The following is a 20,778-nucleotide window of genomic DNA, read 5'->3' on the forward strand; positions in this document are numbered from 1 at the left end:
CGAAAGGAATAGTAAAACGGATCAGATGACACAAGATGAAACTGTGGTGAAGTGCCTTCAAAACCTAAAACAGAAATCATTCCTTTGGAGTCTGGAACAGGCTACCAAACCATGTTGTTGAAGCTGATACTCTGGTTTCTTGCAAGAAACTTTTGGATGAGACCTCTGGAGCAATTAGTTACCAACAACCTAACAGGCTAGACGGACCAGACAGCCTCCTCTTGCTATAACCTTTCACATGTTCTTCTGTTCAATTGATTGGGGTTTTATAGGAAACCCTTCAATCACTGATGTCTAAAAGCTTGGCACAATGACTTGTGATCAACTGTAATTACTTCTTTGTTACGTGAAATAATTTATAGATCAGTAGGAACTTACATTTTCAGTCCTCAAGGACAGGTGTTCCCTCAGCTTCACAAATTACTCATTTCATTGCTTAATATGTCTGGTCTATGCCAAAAATGCTTTAGAGAATTTTTTAAAAATACAGGACTGGGGCTTTCCAGGGTTAGGGTTCAGGTTTCCTGACATAATCTATAAAATACTGTGTATGAGTACCTAGTACTGTACAAATGCAAGTGCTTCAAACTTGAGTATTCCTTGGATAAATGATACCAAGTTTCTAAATGTCTCCCCTTACCAGGGATACCTCTTGATTCCAGAGCTGTCTGTTCATGTAGTTTCACAGTTCTCTATAGAACTTGTCAGACTCTAGACAGGGAATGGAAAAGTCAGTCAGGGCTCCCTGGAAGGAGCTTCAGTAGGTTTTGCTTTACTATTAAAATGGGTACTGATTGGCTGCCAGTTGTTCAAAAGCTTTAGTTCTTTTTCTTTCCCTGAGAAAATGGAATCGATCAATGACTCTTCATACTTTAAGCCTGTAGGCCCGTGCATGTTTCCTGTTAATCTGAGACCTCCACACGGATGCCCTGGTATGGTGCACCAGATAACAAAAGTCGTTGCATTAGGTCTATTAATTCACTAATCCATTATTGATTCCCACAGTGAAATAAAAATGAGAAACCTTCATTCTGAAATATCAGTCCTGGTGTAGAGAGGAGCTATGAGCCTAGTGTGCCTGAATGGAATATAAATGCTGAGAAACTCATTTCAAATGGTGCAGGATAGCTTTCTCAAAAAGCACATGATCCAACAAAGGGGCTCATAAGAAATATAGTTAGGGTTAAATTATTGAACCTGCCTCTAGGACTTTGTGTATTAATCTCAACATACAGCTAACCTTCATTGTGATCATTTATGTCATAATGAAAAATACAGAACTGCTTTACTGATTAAACATCTTTTAAAGCATGAAGGAAAGCTGGAAAAATAATACTTTTCAATTTCTGTGAGAGCTGCAGGTTCTGTATATGGGAACACAGAGTCATTACGTATTGTACTGTATAATGGTTTTCTAGACATCAGTTTGTAGTTGGAGGCTGCACTTTATCTGCGCTGTGTGATAGTCATTAGACTCATTTTTCCTCTTTTCAGTAAAAACACTTTAATAAAATTTTTCCCTGTCCCTCTGGGTAACTGCCTCAGTAAGATACTTTGTCCTATGACTAAATACTAAGCCCAATACGTAGCAGGACTAAAATATCAATGTAAACTTCAGAATATCATTGACTAATTATAACTTGGCACCCATGGGTCTCTTATTTTTAAGTTAGATTTACATCAGGCCATGCGATACCAGAATATACAGTAAATTATTCTGCTTCTTTCTGTGATGGAAGCTGACATAATTCAAAGAAAAAGAGACCTTCAGAAAAACATACAATTACTTTGTTGACATTTTTCCTGTGAATTTTCAGTGAAACATTACAACCTTCCCTACATTTGTACTTTAGTAAGTAGCAAAAAATAGAAAGGAATAGAATGTTATCCTTGAACTGTATCCAATTTAGTATAAGACATGCAAACCAAAAAACATAACCTTCATTGTTCCCTATTTGACGTTCAACTGCTTTTTACCAACTTGTTAATCTTATCATTTTGTGTCATCTTGTTAATCTTAATATGACAAGTTTCATGCATATACTGGTATATCATTAACCAGTCTGGATATAACTACATTCTTGGATGGGAAATTCAGTTCTCTATAGAAATATTACTGTGTCTATAAGAAGCAGAAACATCATGAAAATTAAATTAATTCTGTACCATGCAAACTACAAAGGAAGAAAGAGAGATTGATTCCATTCAAAAGAAAGAAACTAAGAAAATATTTGCTTTATACTTTTCAGCAAAGAGCTAACCAATACTTGTTATATTTTGCTTTCTAATTTCTGCACAAACACTAATCTAATTGGATTACACATCAGCATACAGTGCTTGGCACAGTTTTCAGATTTTGTTGCTTTAAAGCCTAAAAGTAACAATTAATATTTGTTATATACACGACCTACTCCACACATTCTAAGCAAAAACAAATAAGTAACTTTATAATTAATATGAATGAAAAATGGAAAGGTGATGATAGCATAAGATTCAAACCCTTTCCTGTGCAAATGGAAATGAATTTACATGCACAGTATTACTGTACCTGCGCGAGCCACCTACAGTAATTAATGGTTTCAGAAAACGTGCATTTGGCCACGTAGTGAATTTCAGGCAAAGACTCAACCATGAAAACTAAAGCACTTTCAAATCAAGTCACAGGTTAAGTCTTTGAAAAGCACAGATATGGAAAAGGGACCACAAAAGGTTGAAGTCTTTGAATACCTGCATGAACACAGTATAATATGGGGAGAGTTCTTTTTCAATGGTATTTGCTATTAAAACCTATAAATTTATATTCCTAAAAGAGCAACATGCTTATTGCATATGCAGTTTAGCAGTTTCTAGGAAATCACATTATATTAAATTGATTGAATTTAAGTTTCTTGCATATTTTATTTTTCCTGCAAAATCTGGATTTTACATGAAGACATCCATCCATTTGATCCAATTGAAGGTCACTGGGGTGTCAGAGCCTATCCCAGGAAGCAAACCTGGATGACATGCCAGTCCATTACAGTGCAGACAGACACAAACACAGACACACCACACCAGTTCGTTTAGATAGGGTATGTCTTCGGATTGTGGGAAGAAACTGAAGTGAGCAGTGAAAACCCATGCAAATTCAGGGAATTACATACAAACTCCATGCCGACAGCACCTCAGCTCTGGAATTGAACCCAACACTGCGAAGAACAACGTTAACCACCGTGTCACTAACTGCCCAATTTAGCCTTTGTCATAATGACAAAAAAGTGGCAGCACACATTTTTCTTTTGAGTAAAAATAGTATCAGTTCATTGTTTTTACAACGTTTTCAAACTCCAGGACAGAAAAAAAAATGAGCCAACTTAAATTTAGGTCACACAAACATAAATTATTCAGCAGTAATGGAAGTGTCAGGTGTCATTAAAACTTTACTTTGTTATTTTTTTCCTGTGATTTTTATAATATAAAGTTATAATATACATGTGTATAAAATGATTTATAAAAAAACTAGGTAAACTTCTTATGGGCCCATCCACAATTTCAACAAGAAAACCAATAATCAAACTCTTAAGAAATTATGCAATTTGTGCAATTTAAGCAATCCAAGCAATCTTTTAAATGACAGTAATAGAAGGTTTTTAGATATTTCCTGACACATAAACTGCTGATTAATAGATTTTGATCTTTGGGGAAGGCAAACCTGAAACATTCTTGTCACTAACATCATACATGCAATTATGAACTTGTGTCAGTGCCTGCCATCCTGAAATTTCTAGATGATTAATATTTATCAACAGGAGGCCCATAATAGAGAACCTTTGTGAATTGCCATGGATAGCTTGAGATAAAATCCAGTATGAGAAGAGTTATTAATCCTGCTGTAACACATTTAATTTGCATTTTTTCATTTTCCAATTACCGCACAATGTAACTTCAAAACACCAGGTGTAATGTCATTCATCGACAGCTAACCTTATGCATAGCTATCCTCATGGTGCTCTCTGCACCACCCAGATTACTGCCGAAAAAACAGATATGGTGGAAAACCACACAACTTTTTAAGAGGAAAGAACATAATGTCCTGCAAAATCATATATTAACACAATAATTCAGCTAAAAATATCAATGAGGGTGCTGGACTACATTGACTGCGTTACATGCAATGATTAGTGCAGGTAGTCTCATCATTGTTTCATACAGTATGACACGTGTCTGGACTATAAAACATTCGGGGATGAAACTAGTTGCACTGCCTCTCCTCCAGTTCTTGGTACATAGTCTTGACTATAGTCACACATTGCTCTTGAGCACATACTGTACAGTTCTTTGCATTCAGACATATGGTGTCTGCACAACAGTATACACTTCTTCTTGTCTTTAGATAGCTTGTTAATGGACAGACTTAACACACTGGTGTTGTGACTAGGGCTATGTGTCATTTTTCCACCATGATCACGTTTTGCACATTCTCCTTCCTATGACCATTTGTCAGAGGTCACGGGCAATCATCCAAAGGATAACCGATTGATGAGGCACCTGCAGGTTAGATAGGAAGACTTCATCTGATGACACCACGACCAATCACCAATCGTGATTTCCTGGTTTAAAAGATACTGCAGAGCCCACCTTATGTGCTTGCTCAATCATTCCCCCTGTCTCTCTCGAACATTGCAATCTGTCATCCACCACTTGACTGCAACCACTGCTCTCCGTGTCCGGACTTTAACTTCAGTTCTCAAGGCTGAGAGAGTGCGGCCAATCCATAAAACAGGATGTAGCACAATATTCTCTCCATGTTATTGTGCTTGATCAACAAAATTCATTAAGTTGAACCCTTTGGTCAAGTCTAAATATCGGAGCATATGTATGAACAGTGCTAAACCTGGGATAAACCTGGGAGTTCCCATCTCACTTAAGGCCAGACCCAAGCCAGACGCTGTGCTCAGACCGTTTTAAGGACGGAAGGTCAGTGCCATGCTGATGAAACCCGATGAGCAGTCTTCGGCTGCAGCTCAGCTCGGTCTCTCCCTCTGCGTCCAGGTGAGTAACTGGCACAGACCCAGCCACCTGAAGCAGAGCAGACCACTGGGAGAAACCCAACCCAATCCTGTCTTCCTTTTCACGAAAGGCTTGGCCAGTGAATCTTTAGAGAGTATAAAATGTGTTATTCAAAAGTTAAACTGTTAATACAAATACATTTTTCATCAAGTTTAGTTCACAATAGTAAATGAATATTTAATAGCCACTGGCCATGGCTAAACCTGCACTGGATACAAGGGTCATTACTGTCTGGGCTATTCCTCCCACTAATTCTGACCTATCTCTGCAAACATGTGAAAAATGGCATCTTCAAACAATTTTTTTTCGTTTAGTCTTACATTTTAAAATTCTCATATTAGAGATAAGACAGATATAAAGCCAAATACTCCTGTTTTAAACAGATGCATATATCCTTGTGTACATAAATGTCTTCATTATATTTATTCTAAACTTGGATATGCACCAGAATTTATATTTTTTTTAACGCTGGCTACTCTTTTAATGTTTCACCATGTGCTATTCCCATTTCAAATAGTCAACCGATTCCGTTTATTACTTCACAGTAACCTCGTTGGTGGAAAAGGATGAAATTGGAGAATGAAGTCACCTTGCAATACGGCAAATGTTTTGGAGGTGGAAAATGGCTTTCACCTACTTTGTGTATCATGTCCTGATATTCGAATTTAGACGCTGATTCAGATGCAAAGATTTTTCTAAGACTCTAAACAAGCAGAAAAGTAAAAAAAGTGAGTAAAATTTAGAAGGAGAGGACTGTATAATTGTTAATGCAAATCCATGGAGATATCACTACTCACAGCACCCTAACAGAATATCCTGTTATTCTGTAGCAGAATTCTGTAGCAGAATTCTCCTGCCAGACCTCTGGGACAAACATGGACAGTGTCTTCATTGTCAAGTGCTCTTGTTGTCCAGAAGAAGAACATTAAGCAAAGTAGAAGGCAAGCATTCTTTTAGAGTTAATCTCAACCTGTGAGGCATGGTAATTTTACAGGTAGATCTTTAAATGGGTCTCTCATATGGTTCTGAATTGTGAAAATAACACCCTGGAGTGTAAACGATTAAGCTTTTATTAATGTTCACAAAGGAGAAAGTGTTATTGCATTTGTTTGCACTACAATTAAAAACGTATATGATAGCTTGGTACAATTGCAGTGATTTGTCAAAATCAGTAAAACAACCATGTGTACTTTAATGAGGTCAGTTTATTTTGTGTTGAAAGAGAGCTCCGCAGTAATTTTAGTTCCATGTCTGTCACTTTGCTCGTCTTCGTCTGAACAACATATACTGTATATACAGTATAAATTACATGGCTCACACTCCACACTGCTTTATATGATAAATGTTTGACCACATAAAAACACGTTTCCACTCACAAAAGAGCAGAAAAGTGTGCACAGTTTATCAACAGTTACAATACTGAGCATTGGACTAGGATAACCCTTCCTCGTTAAAAAATTAATAAAGTAATATGTGACTGACCACTTCTAACATCAATATCTTCTCCCCGATGTCTCATTCTTTTTCCCGCTACCTTAGATCACTGGGTTTCAAACTTCAGCAACAGTGACTTGTACCCTGCAAAGGCACATTGTGCCAACTATCCCACTGCCAGGCTAAGGTCCAGGGTGCATGCCGGTGGCAGACAAGTTGGGGTACTCCGACAGCCATAGGTCCATCCAAAATGGCGTTTGCCTGTTGTTGTTCTGAATTTCCACACATGCAGAAGTTGGAATGATGGCTTCAGTACGGAGTCCACTTTAGGAAGAGGAAGTTCTGGAAGCAGGAGCTTAATATTGGCACCATACTTCACAAAGTCACATGGCGAGAGGTTTGATTTGATGGTGTTGTTCATGTAGTACTGGCCTGTAAGTCTGCCTGAGCTCTGTCTTGATGTGGTGGAGCAATCCTTCCCACACAGTTACATGGTCATCACTGCTCCAGTAGCCTCACTATCTGTGTCTCTCCAGAGAATTGTCAGCATATCTTTTGCTGCAGTGCCTCCATAGCTCCATTCATCCGTTCTGAATCGCCTTTCAACCGTAAGAAAACCTGAGACTCACTGATGTTATTTCCAGTTACATACCCATTGCAAACTGCCTTTATCCTAGTCTGGGGCGTGCAAAAGTCTCCTAGTTCTCCCCCCAAACAACCAAACATACTGAGGAAGTTTGTTAACCGCCCAGACCAAGAGATACACCTGACTTCTCTCAAGCAGTATTGGAGCTCGGCTGCATTTGGATTATAGTGACGCAGTCTATATCTGCTAAGGTCTTTGTGTCTGTTAATTCTTATTTCCTTCATTACTGGTTCTTGAACTTCACTTAGACTGTTCTTATTTAGCACATCCACACTGACAATTAGCACATCAGTTATAGACTGATGTCTTTTAGAAACACCTGAAGCACTGTTCACATCTAGACCTATGCTAACCACTTGTTGTACTAAAAACTCAAATGCTTTACATCTGCACAGCACGTTATCCATGTACTGTACTAATTCATACCAATCAAATGTGCTGTCACTTATTGTCTACCCCTCTGCATCCCAAGTGTTCACTCCCTGAATTTTCCTTTTGATATGAGCATAGCCTGCCTAATCAAAGGGCCGTACTGAGCACCACAACATGGTTATTTCAGATCAGGTTTATAAACGCTGCAACCCTGAAAATCACATCTGTATGCCATGTACCATTCTTCAGACATCACCACAATCAGTTCTAATTTCCATAAATTACTGTGAGCAGTATGTATTTTGACAGGCTGAAAGACCCCTGTGTTATGATTCTGGATTTAATCAAAAGACAGTTTAGAACACAGCCAGTTTCATTTACTACTTAATTAGCCCAGTGGTGTGGGTACAGCCTAGGCAAGATGGAAGGCAGAGCTCTGAGCTTGGAAAATGTAGCATTTATCAGAGATGTTCTCAGAAGAAAGCTTGTGTTGAGTCAATGGACTGTTTATCTTGTTTCTTTTATACACAGTTGTGTGTGTGAGAGAAGCATTTGGCTCTCAAAATGTTGTTGACTTAATTTGGATGTTATTTTTTTAATAAACAAACATGAGAAATACTGCTAAGAAATACAATAGGTGTTCTTCCCTTACATCATTGCTAATCTCTGCTATGCATGTAATTACATACAAATACAGTAAAAACATGAAATGTGGGTACATGTTAGTAGATATGCAAACTAAGTCATTTAATTAAACATTTAATGTATTTTAATGCAATGTTTCCCAAAAAAGTATTATCTATGTGCTGATATAATAATCTCTCTTGTTCAGACTGGATACACAAAAAATGCCGAGTTCCAGCCTGCTGTTCTGGAATGAGTTGTAAGACCTCTTTCTCCTTTGTTCCTCTGAGTTCTTATCTTACAGTGTTCCATTTTGATTTATAATTGTAACATTCTCCTGGGCCAAAAGTTGGCAATTTCTTTTGTAATTAACAAACTGTGATGAATTAAAGATACATATCAAAATGGAAGCCAGTGGTGTGTGAAACAGGTTAATTAGTTTCCCATTTAGAGTGATTTATTAAAAGTAGGTTCAGAAGCATGGCTCTGTCCTGTATATTAAATGAAAAAAAGTCTGCAAATGGTGACTTTTGAATCCTTCCCATATTAAACCAACATTAAATTATATTTAAGGAATTGAATAATAATGTACTATAAAATATAATTACTTAGCATTAAGCTACTATTTACAGACATGTTGCACTATGTACTCAAGCTTCCTATATCATTTTTTTGTGGATTCGTAGTCTAAAGAAAAGATATGTTTAACTGTGGTCAGAAGATCTGAGGAAGGCCTCCATCATGCTGATCAAAGAAATGTAATGTTTAAGGTGAAGTGCAAATCACATGCAAAATCATTTGGACAACATTAGGCATCATAAAGTCATGTTTAATCCTAGTGTCATCAATTAAAGACCTCCAAGTCTTAATTTAAATTAAAAAAACAATGCATTTGCTACCATGAATAATGTGAGACAGCAGAATAAAAAGTATTTTTCTCTGAATCCCTTGAAATGGAATCATTCTCCCGGCAGTTTGATTATTGTTTAGATCGTACAAAAATGTTCTATTGTTGAGAATGTACACAGTGAAAGGCTTTAGCTGCGCATGCCGTACCTTCAATCTGTGGTGAAAATGGTGGTGAATAATCTTATTACACATATTGATAAGTATCATTATGCAAATTAACACAACACACCAAAATACCATCAAAAACAACCCCCAGATCCAAATTCCTGCTTTAGAATCATTCGTACAGAACATTGGACACAACCAAAATGAGAAAAAAATCAATTAATATTCCAGCACATTAGTAGTTCTCAATGTGGAAGAATTACTTGCTAAAACATGGATATTTGTCTCTCTTAATTATGAAAAATGTTTTTGTTGAATGAATACGCCTTTTGTACATATTTATGAGAGCATAACCTATTTTAGTTGTAGTTTTAACCTTTTGTCAGTAAACACATCGAAAATGGATTTTGAGGATTTAAGCTTTAGTATGAGGGGTTTATTATTTGGAAAATACAAAAGACACAGAACATTATCTCATATGTAAACAGACACTTTTAAATCAGCATCCTTTATACAAATGTACACAACATACAAAGTAAATATGGTATGTCAGTATTTCATGGCTATCTTTTTCAAGTTTAAACAAGGTAGCAAACTCTCTATCATTTCAGTGATTTGCAGAGAATGCCAATAGATTAACTGACAGTGTGAGTTTAAACTTAATTAAAGAAAATAAAGTTTACTGCAATTCTGATATTAGATACACACAAAACAGAACAAAAGTGAGGAAGCCTTTTGAGACCAGAGTTCAGACTAATTTATGTTATACCCAGTGACAAAAGAATCACTGACTTATCACTTTACTTATCATGTAATACTGTATAAGTAAAAAAGCTAAATCAACAGAACTAACAGTGCTAAAAGAACAGAGATTTCTACAGAGGAAAGGAGTAAATTCACAAAATACTGAACAGGCCCATATTTATTGCATAGTATGAACTGAGCTAGAGCTCATTTAAAAGGCAGTGTCTATTTACTTATGTGAAAATTGTCTCATATTGTATATGCATATTTATCCACTTATAAAGGCTGAAAAGAAACTTTTTACAGCAGAAATGGACACAAAAATATAGGAATATTTTACCAGTACAATGAGTGTTATAGTCATATTTCACGTGGAACGTATTTCACAACAGGCAAAAGAATAGCCTTACACAGTAATTTAGAAACACCTGAAAAAGAAGAATATATGCAAATGAAGAAAAAGAAGGATTCTATTTAGGAGTTAAGGAAAGGTGGTGGTTAATTACATGCTGAAAAGTAGAAAGAAGAAAAAACTACAGTATAATTTGGCTTTCTTTAGGTATGTCACTAGTCAAATGAATTTAAAGTGTATGAGATGTGCATCATTTAAATTTTTTTCAAAAGAATGATGGCAAACGAGTGATTTTTAGCATGCCCTGTCAATGTTAATGTGCATATTGACAGAATAGTGTTCTAGTAACACATGCTTGCAGTCCCTAGGGCTAACATGCTGTTGCTCCAGAAATCCCCTGGCATGCAGAGAGAAAATGACGGTTTATATTTCTTTGGATAAAACTGAAAACATAAAACCTATTTTTCAATGGAATAATGACTCATTTAGAAATGTTGCTCTTAATAATATTACTGGTTCTTTCCTCCAACAAATTTTATTCAGGTTAACACACACCTAAAAATCATGGTAGGTAGGTGCATCCTACTTTTGTGTCCTACATTGATTTAATGTCTCTGTAGTATAAATGAAAGAAAAGCAGTTATTTTTCCATAACAATTTCTTAAGCCAGAGCATCGATAAAAATCAGTTTCTGTTTACCATCGTTAAAGTACACATTCCATGTTGTATATTAAGAGAGAAAAAAAGCATTAATCACATTACAGACATTTTTGATGACAATAGAGTAGCATGGGATATATCTTTCTGAGCATTCAAAAATAATTTTAACATTCCTGTAGCATCTAGCTACCTACCTGCATCAAGGGATAAGTTATAACTCCAGTACAACAAATTGTTCTTTTGTACCAGTTAGGCACTAACAGCAAAATAACTAAATATAAATAAAATTATTACTCAAAATTTAAAGCATTTCAGTAAGGAATTAAGAAATGTCAGGAGTTCTTCATCATAGCCTGTCATGACTGTCAACATTGCAGAATTCAGAATACAGTTTCAGTAAGTCCCCACTATAAAATATACATTTAAGCACTGATAATGCATGGTCAAAGACTCATACATGCAGAAATACATAGCTGTTGAAAAATGTTGGTGTTCCTTATTTGCATTGAAGTCTATTAGTCAAACACTTCTAATATAACAAAAATGTCCAGCTCTTTGAAAAAGCAAAAAAATTGCTTGAAGACATTTCAGACTTCCCTGAAAAATGAAATACATAAACATGGTTTAACATATTTTTTCATGTCATTCCTGCAATGAAATGATTGCTGATTTTTCCTTATAAAGGTTACATAGAAGAAAAGAAAATAGAACAAACTGGACATCTGATAATGATTTCAAAATTCAACTTTTTATCTTAATACCTCCATTACTGACTACAAGACTAAGGATTGCAGATATTCTGAAATACAGGATAATGCTTAGTTTAAACAGTTTAATGGTTCTTTTCATGTGATGAAAACAAAAATAGAGAGCTATGTTTCTTAAATGTCTGAATGTGACAAAACATACTGATACAAATTCAAATACAAATACAACAAAAACATTTTACTGTGTGTGAAAAAGCTGTACTGCATCTGAAGTTATGGCATTTATTACTGTTCCACAAACACTTTTTTATTGATATCTCCTTTTTCTAAGGTGGACAACCCGCGGGTTGTGAAAATCAGGACTAACAGATCACATGTCTCAGCATATTGTTCAGACATGTAAGCAACACTCCATTGAAAAATAGCATTGTGTAAAAGCTTAGAGAGCAGTCCCATTGTAATCTATCACACAGCGACTGTGTTTGATGGCCTAAACGGACCTTCAAAATAAAGAGGTGATGGGTTTGCCGCACATTTAATTACTCAACAAATAAACAAATATTGATCCCATTTTATATTTGGTCACATCGTGATAATTTGTAAGTCTTTATTTGACTCAAAGTGCTTTTAAAATTTTTTTTTCAAGCAGGGCATTTCAAAAACGCCCACAGGCGCCGCCATGTGTTGTAAACGTTGGTCTTCACGGCCAGTTGAATGTCCTGCCAGTGATCTGATAAAACTTCTGATTGAAGGGGTGAAAGAACTTCCGCAGCTTTGTGACAACAGAGGGGTCCACGTCCGGGTGTATTCTCCCCTTGCTACCAGCCAGGCACTTGTTAAAGACAATGTTAAATCGCAGGCAGTAGAAGCCTCGGGTAACATTAAAATATAAGTTATACTGGCTAATTCTCGGAGGGAGATTTAGGAACTGTTCAACGAGCTGCAGCTCGGGCAGGGGATCCGTTATAAGCTTGTCACCGTCCACAATGTGGAACTGCTCGATAGGAAAGTACTTCAGCCACCTCTCCAAATGTTTGGTGTAAATGCTGGTTCGTACCGCTTTGTATTTTGTGTTCACGTCACAGGTGTTAGTATCAATGGCGAGTTTCTCGAACTTGTAGTACGTCTTATTCTTCCTTTCCTTCCCCTCCAGCACTTGCGTGTAATCTGAAATGGCTCTCGTCGTGGGTTCCCGCACGATAATTAGCAGCTTGACGGACGAGTTCATTTTAAAGATGCGCTCGGGGACTTCCTCGGTGATGAAGTAGGCGGGGCTTTTCTCTATCGTGATTTGGTGGGGGAAGGAAAAGGGCATCTTCCCTCGGTACCACTCGATGCCCTTGGCGTAGTTTTGGTCGTTGTCGAAGAAGTGGATTTCCTGCGAGGCTTTGACCACCGCAGGGTGGAGGTTCAGCATTTCCAGGAGCGCCCTTGTGCCCCCTTTCCGTACTCCGATGATTATGGCCCGGGGGAGCTGCTGCACCAGGTTGTGGAGGCGGATCTGCTCCTTCGTGGCGTTCCCCTTGCGGAGCTCGTGCAGGAGGCCGCGCTTGTACTGCAGCGTGCGCAGCGGGATCTGTTCTGGGAGCTGAGGCGCCAGTCTGCTGTCTATGGGGCAAACCGGCTGCAGCCTGTTCGACAGAAAGAAGCGTACAACTGATTCACCACGGAATGAGATTATGAACGGTGTGTAGTCTTGAAGAACAAGCACACAAGCAAAACAGAAAAGCACTGTAACAATTCCCAATAACATGGGTTTTGAAGCTGCTCAGATCAGTGGTGCTACATACAAACAAGTGGTGTCAGAAAGGTCTGTAATTTACGTACTCAGATTATCGTTTTGACCACTGGAGCATTACTGAAGCGTGAATGCAATATTTGTAATCCATGCCTAAATTCCGTTATGACTAATGCTGCTTTGCTCTTTTCGTGGTCATTAAAGGCTGGGCTTTTCAAAGCTTGAACAACGTGTAGTCATCAAACTTTTGTGCACCTAATTCATAGACACGTGGATGCTGTGTTAGGGAAGGCTGGCTCTCACCGTTGTACAGCGCCAGAGTTTAAGCTTAATTTTAGACACTCTCCTCCCCAGAAACATTCACCCAAAAGAGACTGGTAATTCTGTTGGAATCCTTTTCCCTGAGCATCTAGGCATTCACAAGAGTGGTATAGTGAAGTCAAGAAAAGAGTCGCTGGAGCTCGTAAGCATCCGATCCCTGGAAGTGTGTGTCTTGTCTGGTTAATTTTGATCAGTAATGGGTTCACCACTGGTTTTCTGAGAGATAGACTTAATTAATAGGGCATGCTGAGAATTAAAGTCCAGAAAATATTATAATTTTGATATCAAAGCAGCAAAACCTTTTGGATGCCGCTTGCCATCACACACATAAAGTGTGTTTTTATACTCCTTAAAAAACTGAGTAAGTTGTAAACTTGTGAACAGGGGCTTTATAAAAAAATGAACAAAGTTTTTTTGTGCTTTACTTGTATTGTCGCATCATGTTGTCAGTTTAGAGACCAAACATTAAAAAAGAAAGTTATACATTTAGTCACGATACAAACCTATCCAAGCTCCCAACTCTGGCAACTAGATACAAGAGACTTCCAATAGCAAGGCTCCCCAGCACTAACAGCTTCTGTCTCAGCAACGCCTGCTGTTTGAATAGCATGGCCCTCCATCAATCTTCAGTACTACGTCTTCAGCCTGTAGAGATCAGAGCACATAAACCACTAATCACCAAGTGGAAAAAGACAGGTTCATGTTTATTAACAGACACTCAATCAATTGCTACAAGTGATTAAGCCACACTCACAAAATCTTTTAAAGTGCAGCATTGCCATTAGCTGAGATGGTTTTATCAAGCTCCTACATCTAATCCAGTGAAATATGGGACATCTTGTCCCACGTGAGTCCCGACAGTATCTTTTTTCAGGTCATAAATCCACAATGTATAATGTTAATTTTTTTTCTACATCAGATCAAGCTGGACTACTATATTATAAAAATAACACTGTGTGATCTAACTCTCTGCAAGCGTAAATGACAAATAGACTCATCAAGGCATTTTTATGGAGTGCTGGATGACTCCAGAAATATGAAAACAAAAGCTGGGAGTAAGAGTAGATAAATCCTAAATCTCGCATACACAACCACAACAACAATAATAACAGTCTACGCAGATAACAGAAATAAATATCATGAGAATCAGAGATAGTAGGGTTCTAATGAAATTACCACATGCAAAGACCCAATTATGCTGGAATGCACATATACCATATGCAGAGATTCTAAGACTAAAATGTTATGAGAATATGACCTTTCCAGCATGGTCTACTTGCCGTGAAGATACAGCTTTAGAATGTGCTGTTAATCAGCATCCTGACCTGATGTACAGCAGAGCCTCAAGAGATTCAGAAAAAGGTCTGGAGGTACATACAGTAGTATAGAACCATTAAAGCTACTGTAAGTAATTAAATAATTAATCAAAGCATGTATCACCTGCCCAATGCTATATCATGTGACCACGATTCTACTGATTTACCTCAAGGGATAGCTAGTTTAATGGTTTTCATGGTACAGTAATAGTGTGACACGTTTCACTGTGTATCTTTATTGGGTAATTTCACCGCAGTTATGAGCCACGAATATGGATCAGACTCGACTTGACAATTTTGCGTTTCCAAAAATCCTGCTACTGACATTTGAATTTAACAGTCTCCTTCAGACTCCTAACATGACTAGATGTCATGAACTACAGGAATCAGCAGCAACAATGTACAGTCGTGGCATTGTGTTATTGAGATCAGTCTTCATTTTGTTAGAAGAACACATTTAAGAAATACGATCAATATTACCCCACCACAGCACTGTTTTTAATTCTTTATACGCTTTATAGGAACTACAGCAAAATGCATCTTAACCATTAGATCATAATAATTACATCAATGAGAGAGAGATTATTAGCAACAACCGTGATTTTCTGTTTTCTTATGTCCTCTGACACAAAGGTAAGGAAAATACTGTACATATCAAATGCAAGCCTGTGAATAAACACACTGCACTTGAGCACTTTAGTCAATTCTGTGTGTTACAATACACAACCTGTTCCTACAAAATGGCTTTGAAATCCTTTAATAAAAATCTGTTACATTTTTTATTGTTCACAATTTATTTCATAAATAATATACAAATATATTTTAAAAAAACAATGTAATAAATTCCAAACAACATTTAAAATCTTTCTATTAATTATTTTAGTTATTTGGTATTTTATTTTCCAACTGTATACATGAATAAGAGGCATGAAATTAATCAAATGAAATGGCAGGACTGGTGAGAAATACTGTATAGAGCATCCCATTGTTTCTTACTTCACTATTACTTGGGTGAACTCTTTAAGGTAGTTATATTGCTATGTGCAGCCTCACACAATACTTATTCATGTTGTGTGAATACCCCAATGCTGTTCAGAGGATTTATTAAGTGAATTTGTACTACTATGCAAACAAATAACTACTGTGATTCTTCACAATGCCAAAATGAAAGACCTTAAAGAATTGACTGAATACGTGAAAGAACTTCCCCTGTAGGGGGCGCACTAGCACCATTCATCAATTACTGAATTCCTGGAACAATGCCTTATATAATGACATCACTACAAGATTTCCTAGTATGAAAACATACATACAGATTAATAACAGCAGTATCTGTGGAAGAATTCAATAAAATATAGGCTACACATTGTGAAAAATTAATATTAAAAAAGGCACGTCTTGTTCATGCCGCTCAATCAGTCCAACAGTAGCAAAAAAAGCACAACAGATTGTTTCCATTTCCAACCAATTGATCAAAAAAATATTTTCCTAAAACTGTGCTTTAATTCTACCAGAGCATTAACTTCAAAAGGATGATGACACGTATAGTACTTATATTCCATAGCACAATTCACAATTTGACTTTTTTCTGTTGCTCTGTTGCAACTGCTTGCGCCTGGAAAGGAAACTGTGTTTCCTGCTCAAGGCTACATTATATTGTAGAACTCCACAGAATGAGAAGGTGGCACAGAAGTACTACTTTTGTTATATTAAACAATGAAGATGCTTGTGATTTATTAAGCCGATCATCTTCAAAAATATTTTAAAAATTCTAAATCACTTTGAAAAATTTCATTTTAACACCTGCCTAAGACTACTGCTGACTACTACTATAAACCAACTTCTAATACACTTGATTATGTAATACACTCATTATATGAAACACACATTGCACCTGTAGTTTGTTAATAATCCAAACAAATCTTAAAAATAGGTCTGCTTTGAGAGTGTCCTACTGTATTATCACTAACACCATATACTGTACCAGTATAAGTAGAATTGTTGTAATAGGTTAAAATAAAGATTGAAAATGTGTTATAAAAGCAGTTAAAATGTTATCTGTCTGAATATACAATTGTGGCCTTAGGCTGCTACCTTATTCAGTAAGATGCCCTTTTCAGATTAAATGTTTTATTACACTTTGTGACTGGGGATTCACAGACATCGGAGTGAAGCAACCAATTTAAAAATCTGACTATTTGGGTGAAAGTTGCAATCACAGGCTCAAAGGTTCAGCAGCAAGGAGTGTAGTCAGTCTTTCCTGTAGTAATAGCTGAATTACAGAATTTTTTATAAAGCTAAACGGACATTCCATGTAATACTATTAAAATATGCCTGACACTTATAGACCACAGTTGAGACATGAAACAATCCTCCTTAACAAAACATTCTCAAAACTGTTCTGGAAAATATCCAGATATACTGTATCTTGCAAATTGAGACATCCAGAATGACTGAAATTGAACAATTAAATAAAGCATCTCTAAAAACAGGACTAAAGTTCTGTGATATTGGTGCTATGGATGATGTCTCCAAGGGACTGAATTGGTGCCACTTTATTTAAATCATTCTGTTCACCCAGAAATTTGTTTACGTTATTTATTTTCTAATGCTTCACTCTTAATCCTCCATGTCTCCAGTTTCACTAACGTTGTTTGTTGGAGCTGTTTCTTAATTCCTTAATTGATTACACTGTTTTGAAAGCACTGAAAATTTGGTGCTGTAAATTGCAGCTGCTATAATCTAATTGTGATAATTAAGTGCCTTATGCCATTCGACAATGCAGTGTAGGCAGGCTTTTAAGAATGTGGGGTGTGCCTCGGAACTCTCATATTTTCAATTGTGTTTGTATCTTGTGACACATTTAATTATCAGCATGCAATGATGTGCTGTTTTTAAATAGGTCAAGGGAGTTGGTCTGTATGGGTGACCTTTGTAGCCACTGATTTAAACCACCTACAGCTGCCATCTCCCAGGACATCCTAATGAAAGGCCTCAATGCCAAAACGAGAGACCTTAAAGTGGCATCTACAGTACATTTTAACTGTTACCCACAGCAACGTTACAGAAAATGTCTCAGAGGACTGGGTGACATTAATGTTTCAAGAACACAGGCAAAAGGTTCTACACTGCTGTGTTCAACTTGAAAGAAACTTACAACCTTGAACATAAAGACATGTTCTAATGTAGCTCTTAAAGGCTTTTAATTACTACATCCATCAATTTTATTCTATTTTTGCATTTTCTAGAGAAACTGCTATTAAGCATGTCATGTCCTTTTTTTCTTCTGTGGTAAACAAGAAAATGTCAAAATGTTAAGAATTGAAAGAGCAATGCAATGATTTGGTTATCAAAAGCCACAGTAAAGAACACTGTTGCAATTAAAAACATGAAAAAACACTTACTATGTAGAACACTCAACAAAGGATAAAGAGTGTGTTGAGCATAGTAAGTTTATAGGTTAATAGATAAAAGAGAGGAAAGAATGTAGAATGTTTCTCAAATCATTTGCATTGCTGCCTCACAAAATCTTTTTTTTTCCATGGTTGTGTGGAAAATCACAGAAGATACTTTTTTCTTTTACTTCATCTTCTTACTCACCTTACAGTATCACATTTTTTAGTGCATTTTTTATTTTCAGTAACTTAATTAAACCTGCCTGTACAGGCTTCTGAATAAAATTGCTTCTTGTCAGTGGTAAGGTCTTGAATAGTCTCTGCAGTATAGTATTTTGTATACAATAGCTGCTTGTACACGACTAGCAAACATTTTTATTTAACCTTGAGAATTCTATTCAATAATGTAGTCCATGCATTTCTGAGTTCCAAAAATTGAAAACGTTTAATTCTGGTACATAATACATAGAAATATAATATATGGTAATATTAGAATATATAAGATTATAAACATATAATAATAAACAGTCATAACGAGCTGGCTACATCTAATTTCATAATCTTATGTTTTAGATTAAGATTAAATTGCTATATATAAAAGACCTAGACAAATTGGTCTCAACCCCAATACATCACTTTTCCTGTTAGCCTTAGCTATACAGTATCATTTGAGTGCGTTGAAGGAAAGAAAGAAAAATATGAATTATTCACCACTGAGAAGTTTATTATTATTGATCTTGGCTTTTTCACTTGAGAATGATCATAGGTTCTGCTTTGAGGTTATACCAAATTCTCATCACAGTTCCTCACTTTAGTTCAGCCATCTTGTGATATTACACATACATTATTTATTGTCTTGAACTGTCCTCTGGCACCGTCATGTCTATAGAGCTTTATTTATTCATTTGTACATTACTGGATCTCCTGCTTGAGAGAAATTAGTTCAACATTCGTTTTTTTTTTCCTGCACATACTAGTCACATTAGGGGGATTGATGTTTCAGAGAGCTCAACAGAGAATCGGAGCTAAACTGGAATATTATACATTCCATTTAATCAAACCCCCAGTTCTTCATCAAGCCACATCTTTACCAAGCATGAAGAGTTAGATTTAAAAAAAATCCTTTGTTTAAATGAGGCCAGGTAGTCCTTTATGATATTGATTTTCATTTGTTTTTAAATGGATGCGGTTGTGCTTCAAACTACAAGCCCAAAGAGCTTATGTTTTGTTTAGAACACTACCTCTGTTTTATTATTCTGACATTGTTTACACTGTCTCCTGATCAAGGCATTCAAGCTACCTAAGACACTTTGCAGATGGGGAGCTAAATTGGCATTAGACCTCCTCAAGGGACATTCTAGTAATCCCTTTTTCAAGCTACAGCTTTGTTCCTACTTACTAATGACAGCCAAATTCATTTAACCCCTTTACTTGCAATATCCGAACATGATAACAACATTTTTGAATGACAAAACACCTTCATCTTTAAAAAAAATAAACTGTAACCTACAAAGTGAAGGGTTTTGCTTCCGAAAAAGAAGAAATGTGGTTACCTTGTCACCTTTTGATAAAAATATCTTTTGATAAAATGTTTCTTATGTATTGTATCGAGGATTAATCGGTTAATTACTTGTCAATTTCAGAATTCATCATGGAAAGCAGCTCCACGTAAAAAGTCCATTAGGACTCATGTACATCCTGCTGAATGTTGTAAAAGAACATACAGTCAGATTCTGAAACCCTATGGGCTTGATGACAGATCCATCGGAGTGGAAATGTATCAACATAGAAGAGGCCTCATAGCTTCATTACATTGGAAATGACTAATTACCTCGCACCTTGCTAGAATGTTATCGCCAACTGAGGTTTGAAAACATTGTAAGTGTAACATTGATGTTACATGTTAAATGCATGTCACAGTTAAGCACCCTGGTACCTCTATTTTCTACAGGTCAAGAAATGGGTTTAACACTCAAACAGTAATGGATCCTTATTTATCTCAGCATCACGGAAGACTGATTACGATCATCAGGTGCCCTTACAGCTTGACCACCTGACTCAAGGTCATGGGGCTGCTGGGCACACCCAGACATTGGCAAATTGTGGTAGTTTTTGATAAACCCTTTCCTGTATCACATTTGGTGGTGGCAGAGCACATTCCTACAGGAGAATTTAGGATTGTGTATGAGCTCTTTTCTTCTTGGTCCCCTTCACAGCTGGAAATTGTTCAACATTATTAAAGCAGTCTGGCACTGCCACTGTCTTAACTTTATATTAGCAAACTGCAGACACACATATTGTTTTTAGGAGATTTGTGCTGTCAGGCTGCTTTCCTCTAGACACTCTGTGAACCACTTAGAGTGAATTAGAAGACTGATTCAAGTCTTGTCCACTAACACCTTCAAC

At 36.6% G+C, this 20,778-nt stretch overlaps 1 protein-coding gene across 2 annotated transcripts in view; it reads right to left on the reverse strand.

The window, feature by feature from the left end:
- Positions 1-8,937: 8,937 nt before the first annotated feature.
- LOC102695568 (heparan sulfate glucosamine 3-O-sulfotransferase 5) overlaps positions 8,938-20,778 on the reverse strand; it is an 87,669-nt gene continuing 75,828 nt past the window's right edge. For both annotated transcript variants that reach the window (XM_006626164.3, XM_069196255.1), the window contains exons 2-3: positions 14,165-14,306; positions 8,938-13,233 (exon numbers count right to left, since the gene is read on the reverse strand). In XM_006626164.3, coding sequence (XP_006626227.1) covers positions 12,303-13,233; positions 14,165-14,271 — 1,038 coding nt within the window. In that variant the 5' untranslated portion in view covers positions 14,272-14,306 and the 3' untranslated portion in view covers positions 8,938-12,302. The remainder of the gene's footprint in view (positions 13,234-14,164; positions 14,307-20,778) is intronic.

Source organism: Lepisosteus oculatus, chromosome 2 (assembly GCF_040954835.1).
Source record: "Lepisosteus oculatus isolate fLepOcu1 chromosome 2, fLepOcu1.hap2, whole genome shotgun sequence".
Classification (NCBI taxonomy): domain Eukaryota; kingdom Metazoa; phylum Chordata; class Actinopteri; order Semionotiformes; family Lepisosteidae; genus Lepisosteus; species Lepisosteus oculatus.